General features: G+C 33.8%; 1 protein-coding gene across 3 annotated transcripts in view; it reads right to left on the bottom strand.

Annotated features, from left to right (window-relative positions):
• Positions 1-26,803, bottom strand: part of LRP12 (LDL receptor related protein 12) — an 81,139-nt gene that overhangs the window by 9,180 nt on the left and 45,156 nt on the right. For 2 of the 3 annotated variants that reach the window (XM_004431246.3, XM_004431247.3), the window contains 2 exons: positions 10,372-10,507; positions 1,342-1,544 (listed from right to left, as the gene is read on the bottom strand). In XM_004431246.3, coding sequence (XP_004431303.1) covers positions 1,342-1,544; positions 10,372-10,507 — 339 coding nt within the window. Of the gene's footprint in view, positions 1-1,341; positions 1,545-3,683; positions 3,955-10,371; positions 10,508-26,130; positions 26,200-26,803 lie in introns of all 3 variants that reach the window. The other variant, XM_087447553.1, reaches the window with a different exon arrangement.

The raw sequence follows: 26,803 nt of genomic DNA, 5'->3' as shown, positions 1-26,803 counted from the left end.
TAATATTGGCTCATTAATTACTCAACAATTCAATTTATTAAACACACATGATGTGTTCCATGAAGATCTTTACAGTTTGATCTAAAGAAAAGGGACCAATTCTGTTTTTGCAGAGAGCTATTTTACTGCAGAACATTTAGTAAAATGACATAAGACATATGAGCCAAGAGGATATACTGCCTAAGAATTTTAAATAACCTACTGTATAAACATCATTAAAATAACAGACATTTTGAAATGAAGAAAAATTCATCCACAATAATGACCTTTTCAAATCCATTTTTTTCATGTTCTTTTCTAGTTGTTTATATATATACAATACTTTGCTATGTATATCATAGCATATTTCATAAGCCCATTATTTAGATTCAAATTTTTGCTAAGATTATCATAAGGTTAACTTGATACTGTTCATAATGTTTCATGTAACCATAAAACAGTACTTTCATTTTATAATTTCTATTGTTTTTAACACAACTGGAAAATATTGCATGAATCTGAGCTAAAGGTATAAATTTATTCATCAAAATAGTAGAGGGAAGGAGAAAAAAAATGAAATGCTTATAGAATTCTAATTATCTTAGTGTACCATCCAAATAGGTAACAATAATAAGGTGGGGAAAGAAACTAAACTTTAGATCCCTACAGTCCCCAAACTGACAATGTTGGGCCAATGCTTACTTCTCCATTAACAACTAATTATTGGTAAACAGATGACAGAAAATGTGCTTCAGAAGCTAAATAAATATTACAAAGACTGTGTTTTTAAGAAAAAAGAAAAAAGCAGCATGTTTGCTAAGTGAAATCATGTAATTTCAGAAGACGTAAAACGATTTTCAGCAAAAAGTATACATAATTCTAAGGCTCTTAGTTATTCACATTTGTATGATCTAGTCACTCTTTTTGAACAAAGTTTAAGAATACCAACAGAAGACTTCTGAAACTACAAACTATGAAGGTGAAATTAGTTATGTCTTTTTTTGAAGGTGTAAAGACAATGGTAATTTATACCTTATACAAAAATATATTCCGAAGTAACTTTCAGGATATGGGTAAGCACTTGAGGGAGAAAAAGTTACATGTACAATAAATGTATTTAAAATATTTTAAAAGACAGTTGACCTTAGTTTATAAAATTAATTTTATTAGGATTATACAAAACACCTTTCTGAGACCCAGCTCAGGGCATCTGAACCTTTAGCTTCTAATTCCTCAATCTCAGCAGCCTTGAGGACTTAGTCACAATTAAATGGACGTTGTTTAGAAGACTAGCTCAAAGTGACTGAGCACTTAACACTACAGAATTCTGTTCAATATTTTTCTTCTTATTTAAAAACACACCTGAAAAATATGACAGTCTGAAACCCTTTCTAGAGATACTGTCATCGGAATGGAACCTGATCCAGACGTGGTCTTGTGAAGAAATATATGGTGGTGGAATTGTGGAACCACACACTCTGTAACTTTCAATATTGTTGTATGTTTCTATTGTCAGCCAGTCCAAACTGCATCTTCTGGATCCTTGAATATCAAAATCCTGAAAACTACAAATAAGATGTCAGAAAATACATTAAAAAAGGTAATTTTGGAAAAAAATTTCATAATAATACAATGTAACTGAGGACTTTATTATAAGCCTCCATATATTCATTGATTCTCCTGGGTTTTCCAAGCATACAACCAATCATCAGCACATAATAATACTGCTTCTATGTTCCCAATATTTGTATCTCTTTCCCAGATTCCAGAACAATACTTCTTCATTAGCAACACCAGATTCCAAAATGATGCTAAAAAAAAAGGTGATAGTTGGCATCTTTTTTCTTTTCCTTCTCTGTGTGTTTGTGTTTAGGAATGACCACTTCTAATTCAGAACATCCTAAACTGTTCTGCGTTTGAAGCAGAAACACCACTCCATAATCTGATGAAGTGAAGTACACACAGAAGTCAGCCTTCTCTCAGATTAGACTGCTTCATATGCTTGCTTAATGAAGTTTATAGCTTACATTTTCAGGACAGCAAAAAGCACAAATCTCAGCAAAGTAAAAAAATTTAAAATGAACAAAAAATTTTTTGAAAAGTCCCTGAATTTGGGAATACATTTTTTATACAAATTACTTTATAGCTAAACATTATCTTGTACATCATAACATATGAGCATGAGTAAAGGGCAATAAAGTCAAATAAATAAAAGCACATACAAAATTAGCCACTGCTATGAAAAAAAAGAAACCAAAATATCATTCTCCAATAATATGTCTCACCAAAAAGTGAAGATCTGACTTTATTGCCTTCCCTCTGCCTTAAACTAAGTGATAATCAAATTAATTATCCAATGATTATATCAGGATATCACCTCTTTATTCTGAAAAACAATAACAAAGGTCGACAATTTGTTTCCAGTTTTTCACTGTTATGAACAACGCTTTAAAGAATCCTTATACGTGTATCTCTCTATATACACATGAGCAAGTTATTTCTTCAGGACAAATATTTCTAGAAGTATAATTGCTAGGTCAAAAGAAACAATTCCACCAAGAGTGTATGCAAGTACCTTATATCCCACAACTCTGGCAAAAATGATACACTATTTTTAAAAAATTTGTTGCCAATTAGGTGGATAAAAAAGATTTATCCTTGTGCTATTTTGCATTTCCTTATTTACTGAGATTGAAACACTTTTTCCTATGTTTATTGGCTATTTCTATTTCTATTCCCGTGAATTGTCTTGTTATATCCTTCATCCATTACAAGTTTTTCTTATTTATTTAAGAGCTCCTTATAGAGTATAAACACATACTGTTCTGTCTGGCATGTCTGTTATGTGCACACACCCACACCCACACTCTCTCCAGTAGTTGGCGCTGTCAGTCTTTGCAATTTTAGTCAGTAGCGGGCATGTAATGGCATCTGTCTTTGTGGTTTTGTGTGCACTTCCTTGAAGACTAAGGACATTGAACATCTTTTCACGTGTTTACTGGCCTTTCTTACAACTTCTGCAAAGTGTCTGTTCAAGTCTTTTCCCTATTTAAAAAAACTGGGCTGTCTTCTTGAGTTATAAAAATTCTTTTCATATTCTAGATTCAAGTCCTTTGTTAGATATATGTATTGCTAATATCTTCTTCTAGTCTATAGATCATCTTTTCATTTTCTCAAGGGTATCTCTTAATGAGCAGAAGTTTTTACTTTTAGTTCTGATGAAGTCTAATTTATTTATTATTTTTTCTTTCTGTCTAGTGCTTTTAGTGTCCTTTCCAAGATATCTTTGCTTACCCCAAGATCCAAAAGATATGCAACCATGTTTTCTTTTAATATTTTAGAGTTTTAGCTTTTACGCTCATAGCTAGGATTTATCTTGAATTAATTATCGGGTGTTCTCAGGGATAGGTTGAGAGTCCTATACTAATTTTTTGTTCTATCATGCTGTTAAATTACTGTCTGATCACCCTGAACTTGTGGAGGTTTGGTTTTACACTTTGTTAGTGAGTTTGGTTCAGCTTTGCTCTAAGTCTTAGGTGAGCTCTTAATTTTTAGACATTGTCTTTTCTTATAAAGTATGACATTTCTGGGATGCCAATAAAAATTCCAAGGTATTTACCAAGCCCCTAAACTCAGCAAGTTTCAAACTCCAAACTCTGTGTCCCCTGTGATGGACAGGATTCCAACTCCAAATTCTTCCTCACCTGCAGTACACAAGCAGCTGAAATCCTTGCACAGCTTTTCCTACGGGGTTCCTTGGAGTCTCTTTAAGCATGCACAGTTCAGGGGTCAGCCAAGGATTTGAGAAGAATTTACGTGCAGATATAAGGGCTTTCTACTTTGTGGCTCTCTCCTTTCCAGATGTGCCTTTTCAATTTCCAGCCACTCTGACAGCCTCAACTCCATCCTCTGACACCTCCAGCTGACAAGACTGCGGTGATCTGCTTGAGTTCTAGTCTCTCCATTCTGCACGGACTGGGGAGCAAAGAGGAAACAAACACATCTCACCCAGTGTGGTTCTCTTCTTTCAAGGGTTGAATTCCCTCCAGTTTCTGCCAGCTTTTGATTACTCTCCACTGCCTTCAAATAGTTTTTTAAAAAAATTTTATCCGAACTTGATAATTGTTGTTTATGGGAGGGCTAGTTCAACTCAAGCTAGGGAATCCCTTAACATACTTTTAATCCACTAAAATCTTTAAGATTTATGAAAGCAAAGACCTTGTCCAGAACAAAAGAAATAACCAATCAATCAATCTTTATTCACGTATACAGTATGGGATCTGGTTTGCTAATATTTCATTTAGGATTTTAAAAATACACTTATAAGTGGAAATACTTTTCAGTCTTTCTTTTTTTATGCTTGATCAGTATTTCCAAAGCTTATCTTTGTTAGTTTATGTAACAAAGACACTGTTCACATACCTGTGCCTTTTGCCTCTTTAGAGTGTAGATTTAGGGTAGATATTTTCAATTTCTTCATGTTTTTGGTTTAATCAGCTTTTCCTAAACTTTAATTGAGTCAATTTGGATAATTTAAATTTTCTTAGAAATTATCATTGTATCTTGATAGTAAAACATTATTATAAAGCTGTACATAGAACTTCTGTACAATTTTAAAAATTTTCTTATCTGTGATCTTTAAATTGCTTGGATTTTTTATGTAGATAAGCACAGTATTGGCAAATAAGGAGAGTTTCACCTCTTCCTTCTCACTGCTTTATCACAAATTTCTATTTCTTGTCCTGTTGCATTTACTGAGGCTCTAGCACAGGCTGTGAAAAGCGTGCACATCCTTGTCTTGGCCTTTGGTGCTAAATAACTTCCATATAAGTTTGATTTAAAAATGTTTTTTAACAGATACTTTTTATCAGGTTAAGGAAATTCCTTTTCTATTCATTTGGTAAAACTTGCTTGTAAAAGTATCTGGGTGTAGAATTTTATTTTGAATGTCGATCCAATTTCTTTAATGGCTATGGATTTAATCAGTTTTCTAATTCTTTTTGAATCAATTTTGGTAATATATGTTTTCTAGAAAATGATCCAATTCATCTAATTGTATAAAAGGATTAACATAAACCATTCATAGTACTCTCTTATGACTTTTAAAATCTCTTTTACTGTATTTATAATTATAGACATTTTTACTCTTGTTTTTATTTATTTGTACCTTTTCTCTTTTTTTTCAGTCTTGCCTTAAGATTTGTCTTTGTCTATTTTCCCCAGTTTTTCAGAAAGCCAGTTTTTTGTTTTATTTAATCTGAATGTTTATTTTTTCTATTATTTTTTGAACTTATCTTCATTTTTTCTACTGGAGATTTACCCTGTAGTTCTTCTAAACTCTTGAGTAAATGCTGTGCTTGTTTATTTCCCATCTTACTAATTTTTAAATCAATGCATTAAAGCTGTAAAATTTTCTCTAAGTACTCTTTCAATGTGTTCCAGCAGGTTTAATATATAATACTTTCATTATGGTTATTTTCAAAATATTTTATGAGTTCCACTGTGATTTCCATCTTTAACGCAGGTTATTTAGGAATATGCTTCCAAACAAATGGGTTTTGTTATTTTTCCCCCTCATTTTTTATTGTTGGTTTCTAATTTAATTGCATTGTGGTTAGAGAACACAATCTAATGATGTAAAATCTTGGAAATGCATTCAGAATTTCTTTGTGATTTAATACATGATCAATTTTTTATAAATGTTCCACATCTTTGAAAAGAAAGCATATTCTCTATTCATTGAAATAGGAATAAACATTACATACATATATAATACATACTCCTACTGGATCAAGCTTGTCAATTTTGTTTATCAAATCTTCTGCATCTTTACTAATTTTTTTCTGTTTAATCTATTAAATTCTGATTAAAGGTATATTTATAATTTTCCACTATAACTGTGGATTAGTTAAACTTGCTCGGTAATTCCCCACATTTTGCTTTGTCATATATTTCAGGCTGTGTTGTCAGGTACACAAAGTTTACCATGATTATATCTTCGTGGTGGATTATTCCATTTATTACTAATATTTCATGTCTTAAGCTCAATTATATCTAACGTTAATCTTCCTACACTAGCTTTCCCTTGGTCAGTATTTCCAAAGCTTATCTTTTTCCATTCCCCTTTTTTAGACTTTCTGTGTTAGTTTTGTTTTACATATGTTCTTATAAGACCTTTATAGGGGATCATACCAATCAACCAACCAATAAACCCAATCAGATAATCTGTCTTTTAAAGGTTAGATGAGTTTTTTATTGAATAGCCTTTCTATTTGGGGGAAAGTTCCCATTTTCTTCCCTTCCCATCTTCTTTTGTATTGATAGATTTTTGGCTTTTTTAAAAGTTTCTTCTCCTTTACTAGATGCTTAAGATTGCTAATTCTATTTTTTTTAGTAGTTATCTTTAGATGTTGTAATTCAAACACTAAAACACACTTTCATTCTAATAAAGTCCAAGTAAGAGTATTCATTGTTTCTATTCTCCTCTCAAATTCTCAAAATCAGTGGAAAAATTTATCAGTTTATTTTCACTAATCTTGAAGTAAAATTTAGCATTTCTTTCACTTATAAAGAACAAACTATGATAATATTTACAGTACCTGTCACCCTATCATCAATAGAAATCACAGATTTCACATTACATTTCAGTTTTAATAGATATCCAGAATAACTATTTACATTCAAAACCACTTTGAAATTATAGTAGCTGTTAGAACCATTGCTTGCTCACTAATATGTTAATAAATGAGCATATATTACAGTCATGTACCACATAACAGACATTTTGGTCAATGATGGACCGCATCCATGACAGTAGTCCCATGAGATTAGTATCATATAGCTTAGGTGTGTAGTAGGCTATACCATCTAGGTTTGTGTAAGTACACTCTATGATGTTCACACAATGACGAAATCACCTGACGCATTTATCAGAACGTATCCCTGTCATTAAGTGATGCATGACTGTCCTATGTTATAAATTTTAAAAAATATCTGATAGCTATATTTCAATATAATTGGTTCCCTTTGTAATGCTATGTATTTTATTTTACGAATTTAAAAACATTATTCTCAGAAAACATCTATAAGTTTCACCAAACTACCAAAGCGTTCATGGCATAAAGAAGGCTAAGAAGAAAAAAATCCCAATATAATAAAGTTTATAATGTTTGGAGTAAATTTGTCTTGCAACTTGATTTTGTTGGCTGTTTTTGTTAGCATTAAATTTTTTCATACATTCCGGAAATTTGGGTTGCAGGCTTATTTTGCAGAAGGTTTTTTGGTTCTCTCTCTTTAATCCTCTCCCTCTATATTTCCCCACTGCGACAGTTTTGTAGCTACATCCGCCTGGGTCTCCATTCCAGAACCAGTCTTAACATGGTGGTTCAGGGTATTACAGACCCTGTCATGGAAACAACAGGTGGCTTAAATTTCTATCTGTTAGGGTATGTTCTTCCATCTCTCTAACCTCTCAGCCCCATACAAGTTCAAGCAGTGGTTCATGGATGTTTTTTTTCAGAGCAGTATCCTGAGGTGTGGGTGGGGCCTAATACAACTGTTTTGGGTACATTTCTTTTAGGTCTGTTGATAGAGTTGCTCCTTTCTTGAGCAAAATATCCTGACCCAGTGGTTGGCTTCAAGCCAGGAACCAGAACCCAACCCTCTATCTCCATGGATAAGGTGGCCTTTGTTGATTTTGCTAGGTTTCAAGGGAGAGAACTGAAGGAAAAATGCCTTTATATCACCATCTTTAACCAGTTTATTAGGAGAGCCAAAAGTATTGTTTATAGTCTGTAATTTTAGTTTCCCTCTTTTATCTAGATTTTAATTCTATTTTATTTATTTATTTTTGTGAGGAAGATCAGCCCTGAGCTAACATCTGATGCCAATCCTCCTCATTTTTCTGAGGAAGCTTGGCCCTAAGCTAACATCCGTGCCCATCTTCCTCTACTTTATATGGGATGCAGCCACAGCATGGCTCTACAAGCGGTGCGTCGGTGCGTGCCCGGGATCTGAACCAGCGAACCCTGGGCCACAGCAGCGGAGCGCGCGAACTTAACCACTTGCGCCACTGGGCCGGCCCCAATTTAATTCTATTTTAAACTTGGGAATGAACAGTGATTTTCTTTTTACCAAAATGCTTTAAAACATCTGTCTATTCTAGATAATCATATACTTTTTCTTTGACTTTTTTTTTTTCGTGAGGAAGATTAGCCCTGAGCTAACATCTGTTCCCAATCCTCCTCTTTTGGCTGAGGAAGATTGGCCCTGGGCTAACATCTGTGCCCATCTTCCTCTACCTTATATGGGATGCCGCCACAGCAAGGCTTGACAAGTGGTGCATCAGTGTGAGCCTGGGATCTGAACCTGCAAATCCCGGGCCGCTGCAGCGGAGCACATGCACCTGGCCGGCCCCCATCTTCTTTGACTTCTTAATATGGTAAATTAATTTAAAAATTTCCTAATATTGACTCATTTGTATGCATAATTAGCTGCATCTGATGATAGTATAAAGTTCTTTTAAACAACTTATTTAAGATTTTACATCAATATTCACAAGTGAAATTTGACTGTTTTTGTGTATACGTGTGTGTCATCTTTTTAAAGTTTGGTATTACCATGATAATGATTTCAATAAGAACTAGGAAAACTACTAAAATCACTTTCTGATTGTATTAGGCTATGTAAATCCAAATTCATTAACTCCTTCTAGAATTCAGGAAATCTTCCTTTAGATGTGAGGCTCACTTCTAATTTTGTTCTGCATTTCAGTATTGTGCTTGGTTTTTAGTGTAGCTTACTTTGTGAAATCTCAAAGATCCAATATATGATCAGAACCAGATAGCAGTATTCCATGTAACCTCCTCTGAGCTGGCAAGAACTTCCAAGTTTTATATGACTCAGCTGGTAGTCTGCGAATTTAATTTTGGGGTTGGCTTTTGACGTTAAAAGATAAAACTCTTCAAAAATCTAGTTTTATGTTGAAAAACCCCCAATATTTGGAATCCTTATGATAAAAATGCTACTTTGTAAACACATTTATACTTAGTCATATTACAAGTAACAGAAAATAGGCCTATTGTTCAGATTCCAACATTGGTACTGTTGTAGAAGGATAACCTTAATGGCACATCCTAACAATCCATCAGGCAAGAGAATCATACTTCTCACGGGGGAGTGGAACAGCTTCTACACAAGCTCAGCTCCAGTGTTCCAGAAGATGCGGCCTGGGGCCGAGGGGACCAAAGGAAAACAAACTACATGGTCCCCATTTTATGGCTTCCACAGAAAAAAGGGGAAAGACTACAGTTGTGTTTCTCAAGTGACTGGTTCTCTCATTAGTTAATGGATATAAAAAAGGAAGACGGAAAGATTCAAAAGTAGTTAAATTTGCAATCTCATTTTTTTAAAATGTAAAATGAAGGGATTTGAGTCTGTGATCTGCCAAGTCTCTTCTAAATCTAAAATTCCATGATTCTTACCTATAAAAATGTTATTAATGAAAGAATGTTGAACATGCCTTTGTGCGGGTGCAGAAAGCTGTCTCTGTGATAGGAATGGCATTCTTATTTGTGCTTCAGTTCCAACTATAGTTCTTTATGTAGGCACACTATTCTTTTTTTCTGCCCTTCAGGTAAAATTTTTTTTCTAATAGCCTTGATATAATTTCCTTAAGCAAGCAATACCTAGTTCCACTGAATATTTTCTCCTTAATACCTTATTCCCGCAGTTTTTCTCTGCAGTGTTAAATATTTTTAAAATGAATCTTAATCTTCCTTATTTATACCATATTTATTCTTAGAATCTTAAACTTATGGTTATTTCCCCCAGGAATAACTTTCACTTTGTATTCTTAACAAATGTTCCTTTGTTTCATTGTTATGAAAACAGATTTTTCTAGACACAGTATTTATCCATTAGCAGCTTATTTCAACTTATTATATATACATACACATATACAGACACACCCTACAATCATGTTTTAACTCATTAAGGTAGAGGACTCTACTAATGAGACCAAGGTTACGGACTAGATCTCCAAGCAGATTAGTGAGTTTTGTTTATTTGTTCCACGGCTGAAGATTACTCTTGATCCTAATATGCCATGTTGTGAATGTGTTCCTTTTGTTAAAAAGTGGCCTGGAAAAATATGGATGGCCCAGTGCAAATCTATGACCACAATTAGAAAATATTTGAAACACATGCCCTAATAGTAGGGGAAGGATGGGCCATTATTCCTACCCTTTAAGCTGGTACTGATAACTATAATTTATTACATTTTCTGAAAATTGTCTTTTTATGTTACCGCATGTTGAATGGTGATACTTGGAAACTGAATTTATATTTTGTAATGAAATATTATAGAATACCACAGAAAGGCATCAGAATTACCTTATAGTAATGATTTCCCCTGGGTTTGCCCTTATGAACCAGCTACAGTTGATTTTGGCAGGATATTCAGAAGGCCAGCCTGGGCTCGTGATTATACCACTAGGTGCTCGAATTTGTTCTGGAGTCTCTCCACAAGCTGGAAGATAGCCAAAGCAATCTTAGGTAATTATTATACTTTCAAACAAAGCATTAAGTAAATCAGTGTTTATTTAAAAAAAAAAAACACTTCAGACATCAAATCATATGCAATAAAATATGGTATTATCAACCTTAAAAAGCTTTTATTTTTCTAATGAGATATTTTATTTTCCTCCCTTTTAGTCAAAGTATCCCATTGTAACTAAGTACATGTTTTCAAATTGGATCTTCGAATTAGTTTGTCAGGACTGCTAGCTTTAGCCACAGAGACTGATGGATCTCTCAATTCATCCCATCCATCCATCTGTCCATCCACTCATCTACCCATCCATCATCTATCTTTTTTCAAAACTCACCTCTTAAAATTTATTTTCTTTATTATAAACTACCTAAAATTCAATATTTACTGAATTACTATGTTTAGATCCTTAGGAGCACCATGTTGCATTTGGGACACTTTAAATAAAATATTACATAGTTTTCTGAACAAAACAATTAAGGGAGAGCACTAAAAAGCACTAATAAACATTATAGTAAGATGCTGGATTGTTAAGAAGTTAGTGGATGATTGGATAAAGCAAAACATTACTTCAAAATTACTGCAAAGTAGTTCTGCAATTTGTTCCATTAATACTTCCAAATTTCATTACAGGGTCATCAATGAATCCTAAATTATTTAAAAAATAAAGGCTTGAAATAGTGATTAAAATGTCATTACACAAGAGACATCTGACTATCACAGAAGAATAAATTCATACTACTACCACCACTTTCCTTGATTGTTCTCCTTGCATTACCTTGAACTCTCACAGTAATACCTTAACATCTTACCTACCCAGAACTCAGCTGATAATCTGATGACTTATTCTCCCTCAATTTAAAAAATAGTCACGGGGCCGGCCCGGTGGCACAAGCAGTTAAGTGTGCGTGCTCCACTGCGTCGGCCCGGGGTTCACTGGTTCCGATGCCGGGTGCGCACCGACGCACTGCTTGGCAAGCCATGCTGTGGCGGCGTCCCATATAAAGTGGAGGAAGATGGGCACGGATGTTAGCCCAGGGCTGATCTCCTCACAAAAATAAATAAATAAATAAAAAATAGTCACAGGACCAGCCCGGTGGCGCAGAGGTTAAGTGCGTGCACTCCGCTTCGCGGCCCAGGGTTCACAGGTTCAGATCCCAGGCTCGCACCAACGCACGGCTTGTTAAGCCATGTGTGGTGGCGTCCCATATAAAGTAGAGGAAGATGGGCATGGATGTTAGCCCAGGGCCAATATTCCTCAGCAAAAAGAGGAGGATTGGCATCAGATGTTTGCTCAGGGCCGATGTTCCTCACAAAAAAAAACAAATAAAAAATAAAAAATAGTCACTGGGCTCCAAAAAAATGTGACGAATGTGTAAACCTTCAGTAGAATTTAAAATCCTAGAACTTCTTATTCGATACAATTTTGACAAATTTGATTATCTGATTTTTAAAGCAACAGCAGATTAGAAGCAGCAAATTAGAAGCTGGGAGAGTAGCTGCCAGGGGTACAAAGATAGTTATCAGAGTGATGGGGGTAATTTTCAGAAAAATAATAAAAAGTATGTGCTGAACTCAAAAAACACGAGAGCTCAGAACATGTGCAATACTGCCCATCTTCTAAAAGGTAAGAGAAGATTCTCATTATATCATAATAACTGATTAACGGTTATACCTAGCTAAAAGAGTTGTTGAACAAATAAATGAATCATTGCAAGCAAAATGCCTGGTACGATATGTGGCCTGAACTTCTATGCTTTCTGAGTTCTGCTGTTAGTTTAAAAACTAGATAACCCCATTTATAGATAGGCAAGTCTCCCTAGTACAATTATAATTTGGAAAAATGACCTTTTTTTTTGTAATAGAGGTTACAGTCTGTTCAATTTAGGTTAAGAATGCTAGGAAGTATACTATATAATTTTAAAAAGTTTTTGTTCATAAGGATCAAAATAAAGCACGCTAAATTGCTTAAAGAGTCATTTTAGAGTCATTGCTTAAAGAGTTATTTCTACAGAATAACCCATCCCCTGAAGAAAACATGCAATCAAGGTTTTAAAAATATATTTAACTGCAGAAGAAATGTTCATGCCTAAAATGGGTCTACCCTGGAATTAGGGTACATTGCAAAAGGATCTTGTTTTCAATCACTTTTAGATCGTAGAGATTAAAGGCACATAACACAAGGATATAATATATCAAGGGCCTAGCATACATCTTATTGTCTATCCACAGTCAAAGCTTCCAATTTTTTTTTAAGTTTCATTAAGAGTAAAATTTCCCTTACAAAAATTTTTTAAATTTTAATGAATGACACTTCAGAAAAAGACTAAATTTATCCAAATGTAATTCTATTTTAAGAACTTATTAACAATGAAGTACCAGAATTTTGCTTCCAATTTTGCTCTAATGAGTTATCACCACAATAATTAATGAAAAGATACCCTAAGTCATTTATAAGAACTTGTTCTTTCTTCATTATCTTTTGCCAAAGCATTCGGGAGTAGTATATTGAAGGAATTCTAAAGTTCATGAAGCTACAAACAAACATACAAATAAACAGGCAAAAACTACCCCTACTCCAGAATGTAGAAAATTGTTCATTTTCATTAAAAGATTCATCTACATTAAAGAGAATAATACAATTTTGAGTTCAATTATATTAACTTAGTATTATAATATTGTACTGCCATCTAAGTACTCAAATACTTACTAGCTGATTTAACAGCAGTGGGATATATCCATAAACTAGGTCAAAATGATTTATGACAAAGCAGATAATTGTTAACCTTTAAATAAATGGATGGACTAGCTACAGGGAAAAACTAGAAAGAATTTTATTAGGTTTTGTTTAAAATTTTTTTCCCAAATATCTGAGAAACCCATAGGTGGTGCTCTTCTACCAAAAACTAAATAAGTTATGTTCTGCTATGGATGCTCAAAAATACTGTTGTGAATATTTTATATTCATACAACTGCCTAAGGATAAGACACACCACACATAAATAAGAATGGTTAAGAGTCAGTATTTTACATTTCTAATTCAATAAGTACTAAAACCAAAACTATAGTATCATGTTTCTCCCTTAATTGGTTATGAATACATATTTTAATTTTGCACATTTGCAACATGACTGAGTTTGGCATTTTGTTTCAGATCCAGCCAGTGGCTTTTTACTAACACATTTTTACAAGTACAACACATTGGGCATGTAGATAAATATACTCTAGCACAACCCTAACTTATTCCCTTCTATATCGGAGAAGGAATAAATTCAAATGCCGAAAGAGTAAGATTAACATTAGAACCCATTAAAAAAATTTCCCTCCCTTTTTGGCTAAGAATTTGCATAAATATACACACGGGTAGATTTGGAATCAGAAAACCTAGATGCTGTCTGTCCTACCCACCACTTACTGGCTTTGCTATAGAGCAAACTACTAACACTTCTTGGTCTTGGTTTCCACATGTGTTAAAATAATGAGTTGCTATTTGAATATCTCTAAGGTCTATTTCAGCCCTAAATCATGCCCCCTGTCTCATCATCATGATATATTTCCACTATATTTCTGATAGCTCATCAGGATGCATTGATAAATTTTTCATTATTTTCTCACTTTGCCTTTTCTCTTTGACCCAATGAAATCAGACATCCAATTCCTAACTCCATAAAAACCTTGCTAGCAAGCAAAGGCCATCACTGACCTCACTGCCAAATCCAATGGACCCTCAGTTCCCATGGTACTTGATCTCTCTGAATTACTTGACAGTGATTTCTTTTTTTCTTCTTGATACTGTACCACCTTGGCTTCGCTGACAACACCTGCTCTGGTTCTCCTAATTCTGACTGCTCTGTCTTAGTTCTCTAGCCCTAGAGCCTCCTTCCTCAGTCAGCTCCTGGTACGCTGGTGTCCACGGTTCATTCCCAAACCTTCTGCTCGTCTCACTCTCTATGGAAGATCTCATTCACTCCTACCGTTTTCAGCTATGGTCTATGGTTCATGGGTTTAAAGTCTCTAACCTAGAGATTTTGCACAGTCAAATGCCCACTGGACATTCCAACCTCAAATTCAACATGATCAGAACTGTGTGTTTCCCAATCCTTCTCTTTATCTTATAGTCTGAATCTTTATTGTATTAGGCATCATTTGGTTAAAAGAATACTCACTTCACCTAATTCAAATAAATAGGAAATTTACTTTAAGACTACCACAATCTCAAGGATTTTCAAGCACAAGAAATAAGCAAAGTCAGGTCTCACAGTGACTAAAACTAGAAATTTCAAAGTCAGAAATTGAGCCTGCCTTCATCACATCTTAGGGAATTCAAGGCCTATTTTATCTCCTAACATCTGCTCCAATATCCCAATTGGCTTCCTCTGAGACCGCTTATGTTTTTGTTATTTCAGTGTCTTCTAATGATTTCCCATTCCGAACTCATCATAACCCTTCAGCTCAAGCACCTACCATCAACTGTAATTTCATTTTTCTCCTAGTTTATTATATTTATACTGTATTAATTATACATACTATACTATATTATAATATAGTTTATTATAATAAAAGTATAATATATTATACCTTTTTATATAAAAGATTTGAAATGATTTATTGTTGCAATCAATTTGATAATACTTAAGCCTCCATTTCCTCACTCGTAAATGAGGATTAAAACACTACCTACCACAAAGAGTACTGCAAGGATTAAATACAATTATTTTGGTAAAGGACTTAGCACACTGCTTGGATTACAGTCAATTGTCAACAAATAACGGCATATGATAATGCCTGAAATGCCATATTGAGATGGCTACTAAGGCTGTGTTCAGACTAAGTGGGAAAGCAGGCAGTGACTGTTCATTTCATATGTACTGGGCACCACTATGCTCTGGAAAGAATGAGAAATTACGCCACAATTAACTGGTTATCTGATACAGTAGAAGCCAGGGTAATAATGGGGTTGGGATACGTACAACAGATTGCTACAGGAACAAATCTTATTGTTTTAAACTAAAGTGTTTATATGATTTTGCTAGTTTGAACCTCATCTTTCTAGATTTTGACTATACTCTCAACTTAGGATATACCAAATCTGACATTCTTTTACCTACATTTATTCTACCCATACCTTCTCTATTGCGTATACATAATTATTTTAGCCACAGTCTGATTAGTTCTTCAATGAGAATTAGTTTATGTGTAATTGGCAAATAGAGGAATCTTGTCAGTATAATGCAAAGCTGTGAAAAATTTTATTCCCAGCATATTAATGATTTGAAGTAACAAGAGACAGGAGTTTTCACAGTTTAAGAAAAAATATAAAAACTCTACAGAGTGGCCTTCTTTTATTACAAGAAGTGGTTACTTTACTAGCTTAAAGAACTGCTTGACTTTCCTCTATATAAAGCTATCTTCTGAGGCTGCAGATATAGATGGAGAAGACATTTCCCTGCTATAAAAACAAAACAAAACAAATTAATTGATGAAGGATATCTCTAAATTATATTTTAATTGATTAAACTGGTCTCCATTAGAAGCAAATGTCTTTAAGAGGAAGTATGAACCCCAGAGTATATGGCTGCAAAGTATGGACTGATTCTAGGTGTAAATATCGGGATATTTGACTGGGCGAGTATTTGGATTGATGTTTTGTTTATTAGGGCTATACCTACAAAGGCACATAGTTGTGAGTGATCTGTACCAACACTACTTTTCTCATGAGCCCTGTTAGTTTAGTGTTCGATTTTGCAGAATGTGAGATTTTCCAGGAACATATACATGGCATTATGGCAGAAATGACTATATTTTAGTCTTTGTTCCTTTTCCTTTCTTTTTTATCTCTAATAACCAGTATCAACTTTTTGTTCTTGGAATACAAAAATCTCCAAAAAAACCATATCTATTTAATTTACTTCATTTATATCTTTAGATGTAAACAAACATTCAAGTATTTTGGAGGATGATGATACATATCTCTACTTTTGATAAATTTCCCATAACTCCAGAAATAGAAACCCCCAAATTAAAGGGGTTCCAAATGTTTATTCAAAAGACAGCAACTTTCAACTTGGACAGCATCTTCTTCATAGAAGAACACAGTAATTAGGTTATCTGATTTAAAAAGGCTATTTAATACCTAGTGGTTCTAGTGCACAGGACATCTAGAATGAAAAATAAAAGAAAATGGTATTATTACAATGTTAGTGGTTAAGCTACACTAAAAGGAGAACCTAAATACATACAGTTTTTAATTTATCCTGTATAGTGTCAATTAAGAGAGGGAGAATTAACTGAAGAATGAATAGGTAGAGATTTTCTGATGGAGTCCTTCATAAAACTTTGATATTAGTGTCCGGTTTAAAATACAAAGATCTCACTGTATAGTTTAGAAAAAGGACAAAACTGATGGAGAAATACTCAATACTTCTTCAAGTTTATCCTGATACTGTTTCAGTAATCTCAAAGAAAAGCAAAGAACTATAGTTTTAAACTAGATTAATGCATCATAACTATTATCTTTAAAGAAATCACTTAAAAAATAGAAGTGTTCAAACAACCTCTATTTTAGAGGACACAGGGAGAAGAGAGGATGACTTCCAAATAATGTCAAATAAACTGCCCTTCGATTTGAGATTTCATGTTTTAAAGCCTGAAAAAAAGAGGAAGGCAAGGAAATTTATTAGAGCTGAACTACTTGTAAAAGAAAAAAAAGTATAATTTCCTGTTCTAAAGATGAAGAACTGGATTTCTTTTCAAAACTGAGAAAGGTTGACTCTTTATGACTACAAGCAGTGGAGACTAAAAGTGACATGAAATCTTTGGGCTTTTGGTTTTAATAAATCACAAAACTGAAATGCAAGAAAAAACCAGCTATGCTTACTGACCACCTAAGAACATAAGATACATATAAAAGGCACAAAAGAAGAGCATGAAGAGAATTCATAATGTCATAAAAATTGTAGTTTTGTAATGAGATATGTTTTTAACTGAATCCAAGAAACATATAAACACTTATGAGAGTATACAACACAATACAGTACTAAATGATACAAGGCATATTTAAAGTAATTTTAAACAATGTATCAAAAGGGCATATGGTATTATTAAACAGAAACAAAGCCCCTCCCAAAACAGCATTATGTAAGTATAGAACAGGGAAGGTTTACCTGACTATTAACATAGGATTTCTTTCATAGAACAGAAGCATATAGAGCCAGAATAAAGAGCATATTCCCAATTATACGAATTTAATGACTCAATTCCAGAGACACTAGTCAAGCCAAGGTGGGCTACTATGAAAAGAAGTGATACGATGCAAATATTTTGTAAAGATTACTTTGCAATGCTATATCCTGTGGGGAAAAAAAACCAGGGAGGTAAAGAAATCAGGCAAAACGCAAAAACAGAAGCTCCTCTACCTGCAAAATTTTAACTACAAAAGTTTCACTATCTAACAAAAGCACACTCAACCTGTTTATAAGCAAAGGACAGCATTTATAGTCCACGGTGGTCACTATCGTTTGGCTATCTCATTTTTCAGAGCATAGAGTGATTTATAAATATTAACTCCTTAATGGCTGATGAATACAAAAGAAATTCCAAATGTTGAAAACACGAGTAAGAAGGGTTTGATTCCAACGGAAATAAATGTACTTAAAAAAAATACCATTTCCAAAATAAAAATTAGTAAGCAAGTATGATCGTTGAATAGCTACATGGGATGAGAGTAAGAATGATTCTGAAGGGTAACAAGTGAATCATGCAATTCATGGAAAATATTGTGCCTATGCAAGCAATAAAAGGCACTGAGACATGGAAAAATTAGAATATGTAGACATGATTAGCATGAAAACCAGACACCTACTGGCCCACTGTTAATTAGGAGAAGGATAGCAGTTTGAAAACTTAAAAGCTAAGTACGGTGCACAGTGCTGAAGATGAGATTTCTGTGGCAAGGTAGAAGTTTATGGTTCATGAGTTCAAGGCCTGTGATATAATCCAACTGAGGACTGTGTGGTCAGGCCTGTGGATCCCATGGCTGATGATGTTACCACCTGTCAGGTACTTCCTTTTCTCATGTCTTTTCTTATTTAATTCTTCGTATTATTATCCCTATTTAAGAGATGAGGAAAAAACGGAGGCAGAGAGAAATTAAGCAATTTTCCTAAGATCACAAAAAAGCTAAAAGTGTCACAACTGGGATTGGAAGCCACGCAACAGGCTCAGAAGCTACACTCTTAACCACCAAGGCACACTACTGCCCAGTGGGGAGCTCCCTATGACACTGGATAATTAGCGGGGAGAGCTGCCTGAATAGAATTGCAATAAGGGTAAAAGCGATCTATTTTGGAAAAAAGATCTCTAGTCCTATATTAACATGGAAAGCAAAGACACAGAATTGATGATAACATAGAAAAAGAGAGTTTACTTAGTTTTAAAGCTTCTAAAGACTGATTTCTATTTGCTACAAAGCTATATAGGGACTACAGGCAGGACTAAACTGCTTCTTAGTCTCTCTGGAATTAAACAAGACTTTATGAACATACTCTAGAACCTACCTTTAATAATAAGGAAAATGTACATATATACATTAATTATAGGTAAGATGGTTAGAGCATGGGGTAGAATAGTAGCAACAAGGGGATGCAGTGAAGGCTGAGGGAGATATTGGAAAAGAAACAGGAATAGAGAAGGAGAAAAGAAGAGAAGGCTGGGTGATAATGAAAGGTGGTAGTATTCTTAAAGATGGTTAATATTGGACAGAGAGTCAGAGCTTAGAAAGCAAACACGTTGATTATGAAGTCTGTGGCCCACTGAGAACACAGGGCAAGTATCAAGTGAGTGTTAGAATCTGCAAGATGAATGAAGTTAAGTACAAGAGTGGCCCTCTGTCAGACTGTCCCATGTGACACAGCTAAGCCCGGCAATCTTAACAGGAAGCATAAGTCCAGGGCTAGGAAGAAACGACTTCAGTTTGAAAGGCCTCTTTTCTTGCAACTTGACTGGGTTTGTCGCCCATACTCAGCGCCTTGATTTCTTTGACCCTTTGTTGTTCAGACTCCTTGAATACCTCTGAGCTCTGACATAATGGAAACGTCAGAACTGGCAACACACTGAGGATGGACAGAGCTGGAAGAAGACACTGTACGTGAGTCGTATTCCCTTAGAATTACTCCAAATTTCATTCCAATTTTTTCAAGAAGTCAGAAAATTGACCTTCTCTTTTTACAGAAACAATTACTTATAGCAATATTTACTGGTCGAAGATGGGGAAGCTTTTAATTATCATTTAAAAGGTAAGAATCAGTGCAAGCAGAAAAATTTATATTAATCTATCACTCACACTCAGCACTCTCTCTCATTGCTCTCAGACCTGTTACCAGAAATCACATATTTCTATGGCAAGCAGGAAATCCTACATCCAGCTGCTTATAATTAAATGAATATTCCTCCACATTAGCACAGATACTTGTAAGAATGAATGCAGCAATATATTTATTCCTATTATTTAGTGATGTTTTTTAAGGACCAAAATATTTCACTTGGTCATTAGCTCTAGTCAAGGCAGGTAATTCCTTCATTTGTTGAAGGTCGCCAAGGTCCAGAACAAACAAATAATAATCAGGGGCTACACAGCAGTAAAATAAAGTATTTTTAAAAAGTCAAAAGAGGCACAAAATATGGAAAAAGACAGAAGAAAAATAGAAAAAACATACAGTTTTTCTAGTTCCAGTAGGACACAGCACAATCTGAACAAGATGAGGAGAGAATTTTTAATGGAACTATCTAACTAGCTTTACCCTAAAATTTCTAACAAGTAAGAATAACTTTGAATTTTGCTAGCAAAGCATAAAATAAGATGAATACAGAAGGTTCAACCTTTTATGTTTTTTTTTTAAGGGCATAAAGGGCAATTTTTTCCTGTAAGGGCATAAAAACTATTGATATCTGGTACCTACATTTTCTAATTTTAAGCACTACAGAAGACTAAAATGCTAATAAGCAAGCTACTACTTCTATTTCCTGAATGGTAAAAAAACTATTAATTTTTGAAGTTTACTGTGATTCTTGCTGGAAGCACAGAATAAGTAAGGCAGAAATCAGCACCTGAGCAAAGATAAATTGGCCTTGGAGCTCACCATTTTCTAAGCCAACTCTATCAGCTTTGACACGGTTTTTAGGATACATCTTCTGAGTGTGGTCCAGTCTTAGTGTCTTCTGTCAAGGGTGGTATCCAGAAATAAACACAATACTCAGAGTGTGTTTAGGGGAGGAGTAGAGAACAACTATCACTTCCTTTGTTCTGGATGTTGTATTTCCAGTAGCGCAGTTTAAGATCAAGTCACCCCATAACTTAGATCAGGCTACTAGTCAACTGAACACCAAGGTGCAGTCTGCTCACCTGCTGAGTGACTGGCTTCTGCACAAGAGCTGTACAGGGCATCCAATTCAAATTCACGCCTTAGCAAAGCTACAAACAACATGATATCGCACTGAAGAATTATTCTCAAGGTGAAAAAGGATTATTCTCAAAGTTATAGAGTGAAAAGGAAAATGCTAAATGTCTGAATGTAACTTGTTTTTAAACCTGCACTGGCTCTGGCCCACTCACGTGAGCGGATGAACTTCACTTCTACCATCTAAGTGTCACACACTTCTGTCACATTACAACCTGTTCTGTCTGTGTTCCTGGTACTCAGGTTTACTGTTCTAACGCTGAATGTACTTACTGTTTATTATAATAATGCAATATAAAATTACAAGATATAATAATCTTATTATAAAAATATAATTGTTCAATAAATATTTGATAATACATGAAATGTTATGATTATGTAATAGAGAAATATGCTTCACATAAAATATTATTGAACAATACACTATAAATAAGATTTAATTCTATATCATATAATATTATATATAAAAGTATAATATATAAAAATTATAATTCTACCATTATTTTCTTTTCTAAAACTTACAGGGAGTGCTCTACTCCAAAAGCTTAAGTGTCTCATAAACAAACTCTCTGAAGGCAGGCAATGCCTCTAAAAATTAATAGTATCCTAAACTAACGTATGTGTTCTTTTTTTAAAAATGTACTTTGTCTTGTATTCTCCACTCACTTTCTTCACCTGAAGGATAGTTTCGTGGGTTCACACTAAGTTCTATTTCTATATCCTGAAATCCTAAAAACCCTAATGAATTCATTATCACCTAAAATACAATAAGCTTTCCTTCCTTTCTTCATTTGAAACATGGACAAAAGACACACCACATAATATCAGTCAAAAGAACTCGTGAAATTCTTTTTAGTAAGTTTAGCAAGAGGTCCAGGTATTGATTAAATAATTGAAAATAATATTAAAATCATATAGGAAAGGTACAAAAGACCACTTGTACCTGCTGCTTTATTCATGCAACTTTTCTGTATTTAAAAAATAATTATAAACTGTATAAAATAATTATAGTTTAAGCTTTATTTCCTTCCAGATTCTTTATTTGGAAGATCTGCAAAGTCTAGAATAATAAAAGTGTTATCAGATTAGATATTCTTCAGGGAAACGTCAAAATACCATATTATAGTATTTAAGCCTCAAACTGTGGTTAGAACAAAAGCCATTTTATTATAGTGCTCTAAACTACTGTAAAATGTTGCTAATTTGTAAGAAAATTAATTGCAATTTAGAAAAAAATATCCTAATTAAAAAGGCCACAACTAAATTATTAGTTTTAAAAGGCTTATAGGACCAGCTAGGCCTTTGAGTACTAGAAAAGGAACTATAAAATGCAGATACACAAAAGCAAGAAAGGGTGATGATTTTGATGGAATAAAAATTCTGACAATAAAGGAGAACACTTAAAAACTACTTGAAATCCATTTTATATACTCTGCTAATTCAGTTAATATGAACAAAGATTAAGAAAGAAACTTCCTAAACAGACATTCTCTTTCTCAGCTCTCAGAAATGTCAGCTTTGCCTGACAAAAGATTCCAAGTCAAATGTAAAGTAGACTCAAGATCAAGCTAACCTCAGATAGAGCTTTTAGCTACGGATGTTATAAGGTAGGAACATTTAGAAGCTGTATCATTGGTGAATTGGGAGTAATGTGTTAAACCTCATATGTTCTACTTGAGAAAGCAGCAAGCCCCAATATCTGTTCCTAGTAGCAACCAGAAAATCTTTTTTTTATATTTCAGGGTAGTTTTTGCCTAACTATAAAGGAAAGCCAATCTCATTCTCCTATTCTTTGCGACGTTATAACTCCAGGTCATGAATCAAGAAGACAGGTAAATAGTTACATTTCTGAACAGTCTGGGGAAAATAAAAGGTTGGGACTTTAATACATACACGATAAGAAAAAAGTTAAATAGGAAAAACATGATCATACCCTACGTTAAGTGCTCTCATTTGTTGCAGACAGCTGTAAAAATTGGTACAATCCTTTTTGAAAGCAATCTGTCAAAAGGTTTCTAGAATCATTAAATTATTTATGACCTTTGATACAGTAATTCCACTTCTAGAAATCTATGCTAAAGAAATAGCCTTAGAAATAAAAAAGGGCTAGATATACATTAATATGTCCCAGGCAACATGACCCAGACTATAGAGAACCCATTGGAAAAAATTCATTGATATGTTTAAGAACATTATAATACAGCTACAGGATGGCAATTTTATACAAGTATTAAAACAATGATAATGAAAAAAATGTATTCTATAAAATGTTAAACAGAAGGAGCAGGAGACAAAATTAGTTATAATTTAAATGAACATACAATTATTTTCAAGGTATGCACGGAAAAAGGACAAATAAAAAATTAAAATACTATTATTAATTAATACTAAGAATTCAGGGTTAATGAGTAATTTTCTTAATCTTTTTGTTCTTTTTCCAATTTTTATAAATGTCTAATAAAACTTATATAATGAATAAACAACTTAATTTGGAAGTAATAATTAAGAGTAGGGAGGGCATAATCAAATTATTTCTAGAATTATTCTGATTCAAATAAATATCATAGACCATAGAGTAAAATTCAATTTAAAAGTAGATATATCTAAAAAGTCAAATATATTTCTTTAATGTGTGCAAAGGTCTTGTTATAAATCAATTTGACCTAAAAAAGTTTCATTCTATGTAGCAGATGAGCAGTAAAACTTAGCTATTTTAAAAATTTAGACATTTAAAAAAGAAACATGAGACATTTAACTTAGACACTTTTAAAAAAGAATATTAAAATGGCCTTCCTACCCTCTCATACATACAATTAAATTACTTGACAGTTTCTATGATATAATTTCACAATGATTTTCACATACTATTAGATTTACAAAAATATCGTTTGTCTTTTCTCCTTTCTCTATTGCATATAAAAAACTAGATTTAAAATTCTGGACCATGAAAAGTCTCAACTAAAGGAAAAAATATAAAAAATAAGCATTTATCCAATAATTCTTTTCTATTATATAGTCACTACATATACACTTTTTGATAATTGACGTTTTCTTATGCCAATACCTGTAGCATAAGAACCAGAAAAAAGACAAAGATTTACCTCTCTTTGCAAAGGTTTGAGGAAGAAGATGAAAATAGAATATTAGACATAGAACAAATTACCCCAAGCATAAGAACCCAAACTATATTGTCGATCAGAAATTAACGATTCTCATAAAAATTCACCTGGATAAGCAAAACTAAGCATTTAGTACTATTCATAATGAATAAGAAAAATATTAAGTCATTGACTACTCACCAGACATTGTAACTAGGCCTTTTATAAATCTATCTAACTTAATATGCTCATTATTTACCACAGGATTTACTACATTAAGACCACATTATAGGTATATTTTGCACATGTCTATTTCCTTCATTAAATGGTAAGTTCCTTGAGACAAGAATATTTTACTCATTGCTTACTCTCAACTCTTTTTGACACAAGGTCCATATCTGGTGCTTAATACATGCTAAATGAATTTAATTCATTACAGATAGGGTGATTATACATCCTGAATTGTCTGAGACAGTCCTAGTTTTGTCTGTGGCGGTCAGCATAATTAAAAACAGTGTACCCTTTTACTTTCAAAGTGTCCTGATTTGGACAATAAATTACGTGAAAACACTAACTGGAGACAAGTTAAAATTCTTTCTAAAACTGCCACTAAAATTTCCAGAATGCAAAACATGAATGGCCTACGGCACTGACCTCTATCGAATGGAGTAGCAGAGGTGAAAAGGGCAGGTGAGGAGCCGAAACAGGTAGCACCACAGAACACTGAACTACCTCACCACTTCTGCTGCTTGGTCTCAAAAGAAAGCAAGTCCTACATGTAGAGATTCTTTCAAAGTCTAGGTCTCCATTTAGACCAGCACTGAAGGGGCTCTCGTTTCAACTGGGAATGCAAGGAATCCAGAAGGCTTATACTGTATCAAGCATTACATCTTCTATAGCTCCATATAGACCAAAGAAAAACTGCGATGGATCTATATATCCAAAAGCACCTTTTGAGACAGCATCCACTTATTTTTTTCATGGTATAATTGGAATAGATTTCATATTATACTTCTCTTTCCACAGAAGAAAGATTTTATAGGACCAACCTTCAGGAAAAAAAATAAGTCATTAATAAGGTTCCATTGACCTCTGAAATTAAGTATTTTATTGATGGATAAATACCCTGAATTAAAACACACATTTTGTTATGGGCTGAACTGTGTCAGTCCCAAAACTCTTATGTCAAACTCCTATTATTCAGTACCTCAGAATGTGACTGGATTTGGAGACAGCATCTTTAAAGAGGTAATTAAAATGAGGTCGGATGAGGGGGCCCTATCCAATAGGACTGGTGTCCTTATAAGAGATTAGGACACAGACATACACAGAGAGAAGACCACGTGAAGACACAGGGAGAAGACAGCCATCTACAGGCCAAAGAGAGAGGCCTCAGAAGATACCAATCCTGCCAACACCTTGATTTCCGACTGCTAGCCTCCAGAACTGTGAGAAAATAAAACTACATTGTTTAAGTCACCTGGTCTATGGTGCTTCGTTATGGCAGCCCTAGCAAACTAATACACATTTCTAAATATATGTTTGAAATACAGAAGTAGAAAATAAGCAAGAGTAAAGAAAATAAGATTAAAATATGCAAAACATGTTTTACATATTCTAAGTGATGACTTTTTAAACTGCTGAATTTTTTTCAAATAGGAATTTAAGGGTAATTTCAGTGCTCAACAAGAGCAACATAGTCTAACTTCAAGCAAACAGATAAATATAAGTAGAATCTAATCTTGATGAGTTAAAGCAAAATTCAGAATTTAAGCAAATTCTGGATCTGTCCAAATTTCCAGTTATTATACTCCATATAATAAGTTTTATGCGTAACTCAGAAAAACAATATTTTGCAAATAACTAATGTATATCACAAAATGATGCATGGTAAAAAAGAAATCCATTCAAAGGGCAAGAAAGGCCATTGGATTTTTACATAACAGAGAATAAAGTGTTCACTCACATGGTTGCAGAGTCCACTTGCAACTAACCTTTAAGAAACTACCACTTGTTGAGTTTTGGTATCGTATCAAAGAAGAATACTCACAATTATCTGAAAAGGCTATTAAAATACTTCTCTCTTTTCAAATTGTCCATCAGTATGAGGCTGGATTGTCTTCATATATGTCAAACAAAGCAACATGTTACAAAAGACTGAGTGCAGAAACAGATGTGAGAATCCAGCTATCTTCTTTTAATCCAATCTTTAAAAGTTTCACAAAATTACAAAACAATGCCATTCTTCTTATTGATGTTTTTGTTTTGGAAAATACATTTTTTCACAAAATTATGTTATTGGTGTAACCATGCAATAGATTTGTTACTGTTATTTGCAAATGAATTAAGTTTTTAAGCAATTTCTCAGTTTTAATTTCTAATGTAGTAAATATCAGTAGCTATAACCTACATCAACAAAAACTCTTTGAAATCCTTGTTATGGACTGAACTGTGTCCCCCTCCAAACCTATTTGCTGAAGCCCTAACCCCCAATATGACGGTATTTGGAAGATAGGGCCTTTCAGGAGATAACTCAGGTTAAATGAGGTCACAAGGGTGGAGCCTTAATCCTATACGACTAGCGTCCTTATAAGAAGAGGAAGAGACATCCGAGACTTTCTCTCTCAGAGCACAAAGAGGAAAGGTCATGTGAGGACACAGCAAGAGGGTGGCCATCTGCAAGCCAGGAAAAGATATCTCAGCAGAAACCAACCCTGCCAGCT

This window comes from Ceratotherium simum, chromosome 23 (assembly GCF_057802395.1).
Source record: "Ceratotherium simum simum isolate JZ-2026a chromosome 23, ASM5780239v1, whole genome shotgun sequence".
Lineage (NCBI taxonomy): Eukaryota > Metazoa > Chordata > Mammalia > Perissodactyla > Rhinocerotidae > Ceratotherium > Ceratotherium simum.
Note: the sequence above shows the minus strand (reverse complement) of the source record. Positions and strands in the feature narration are given on the sequence as shown.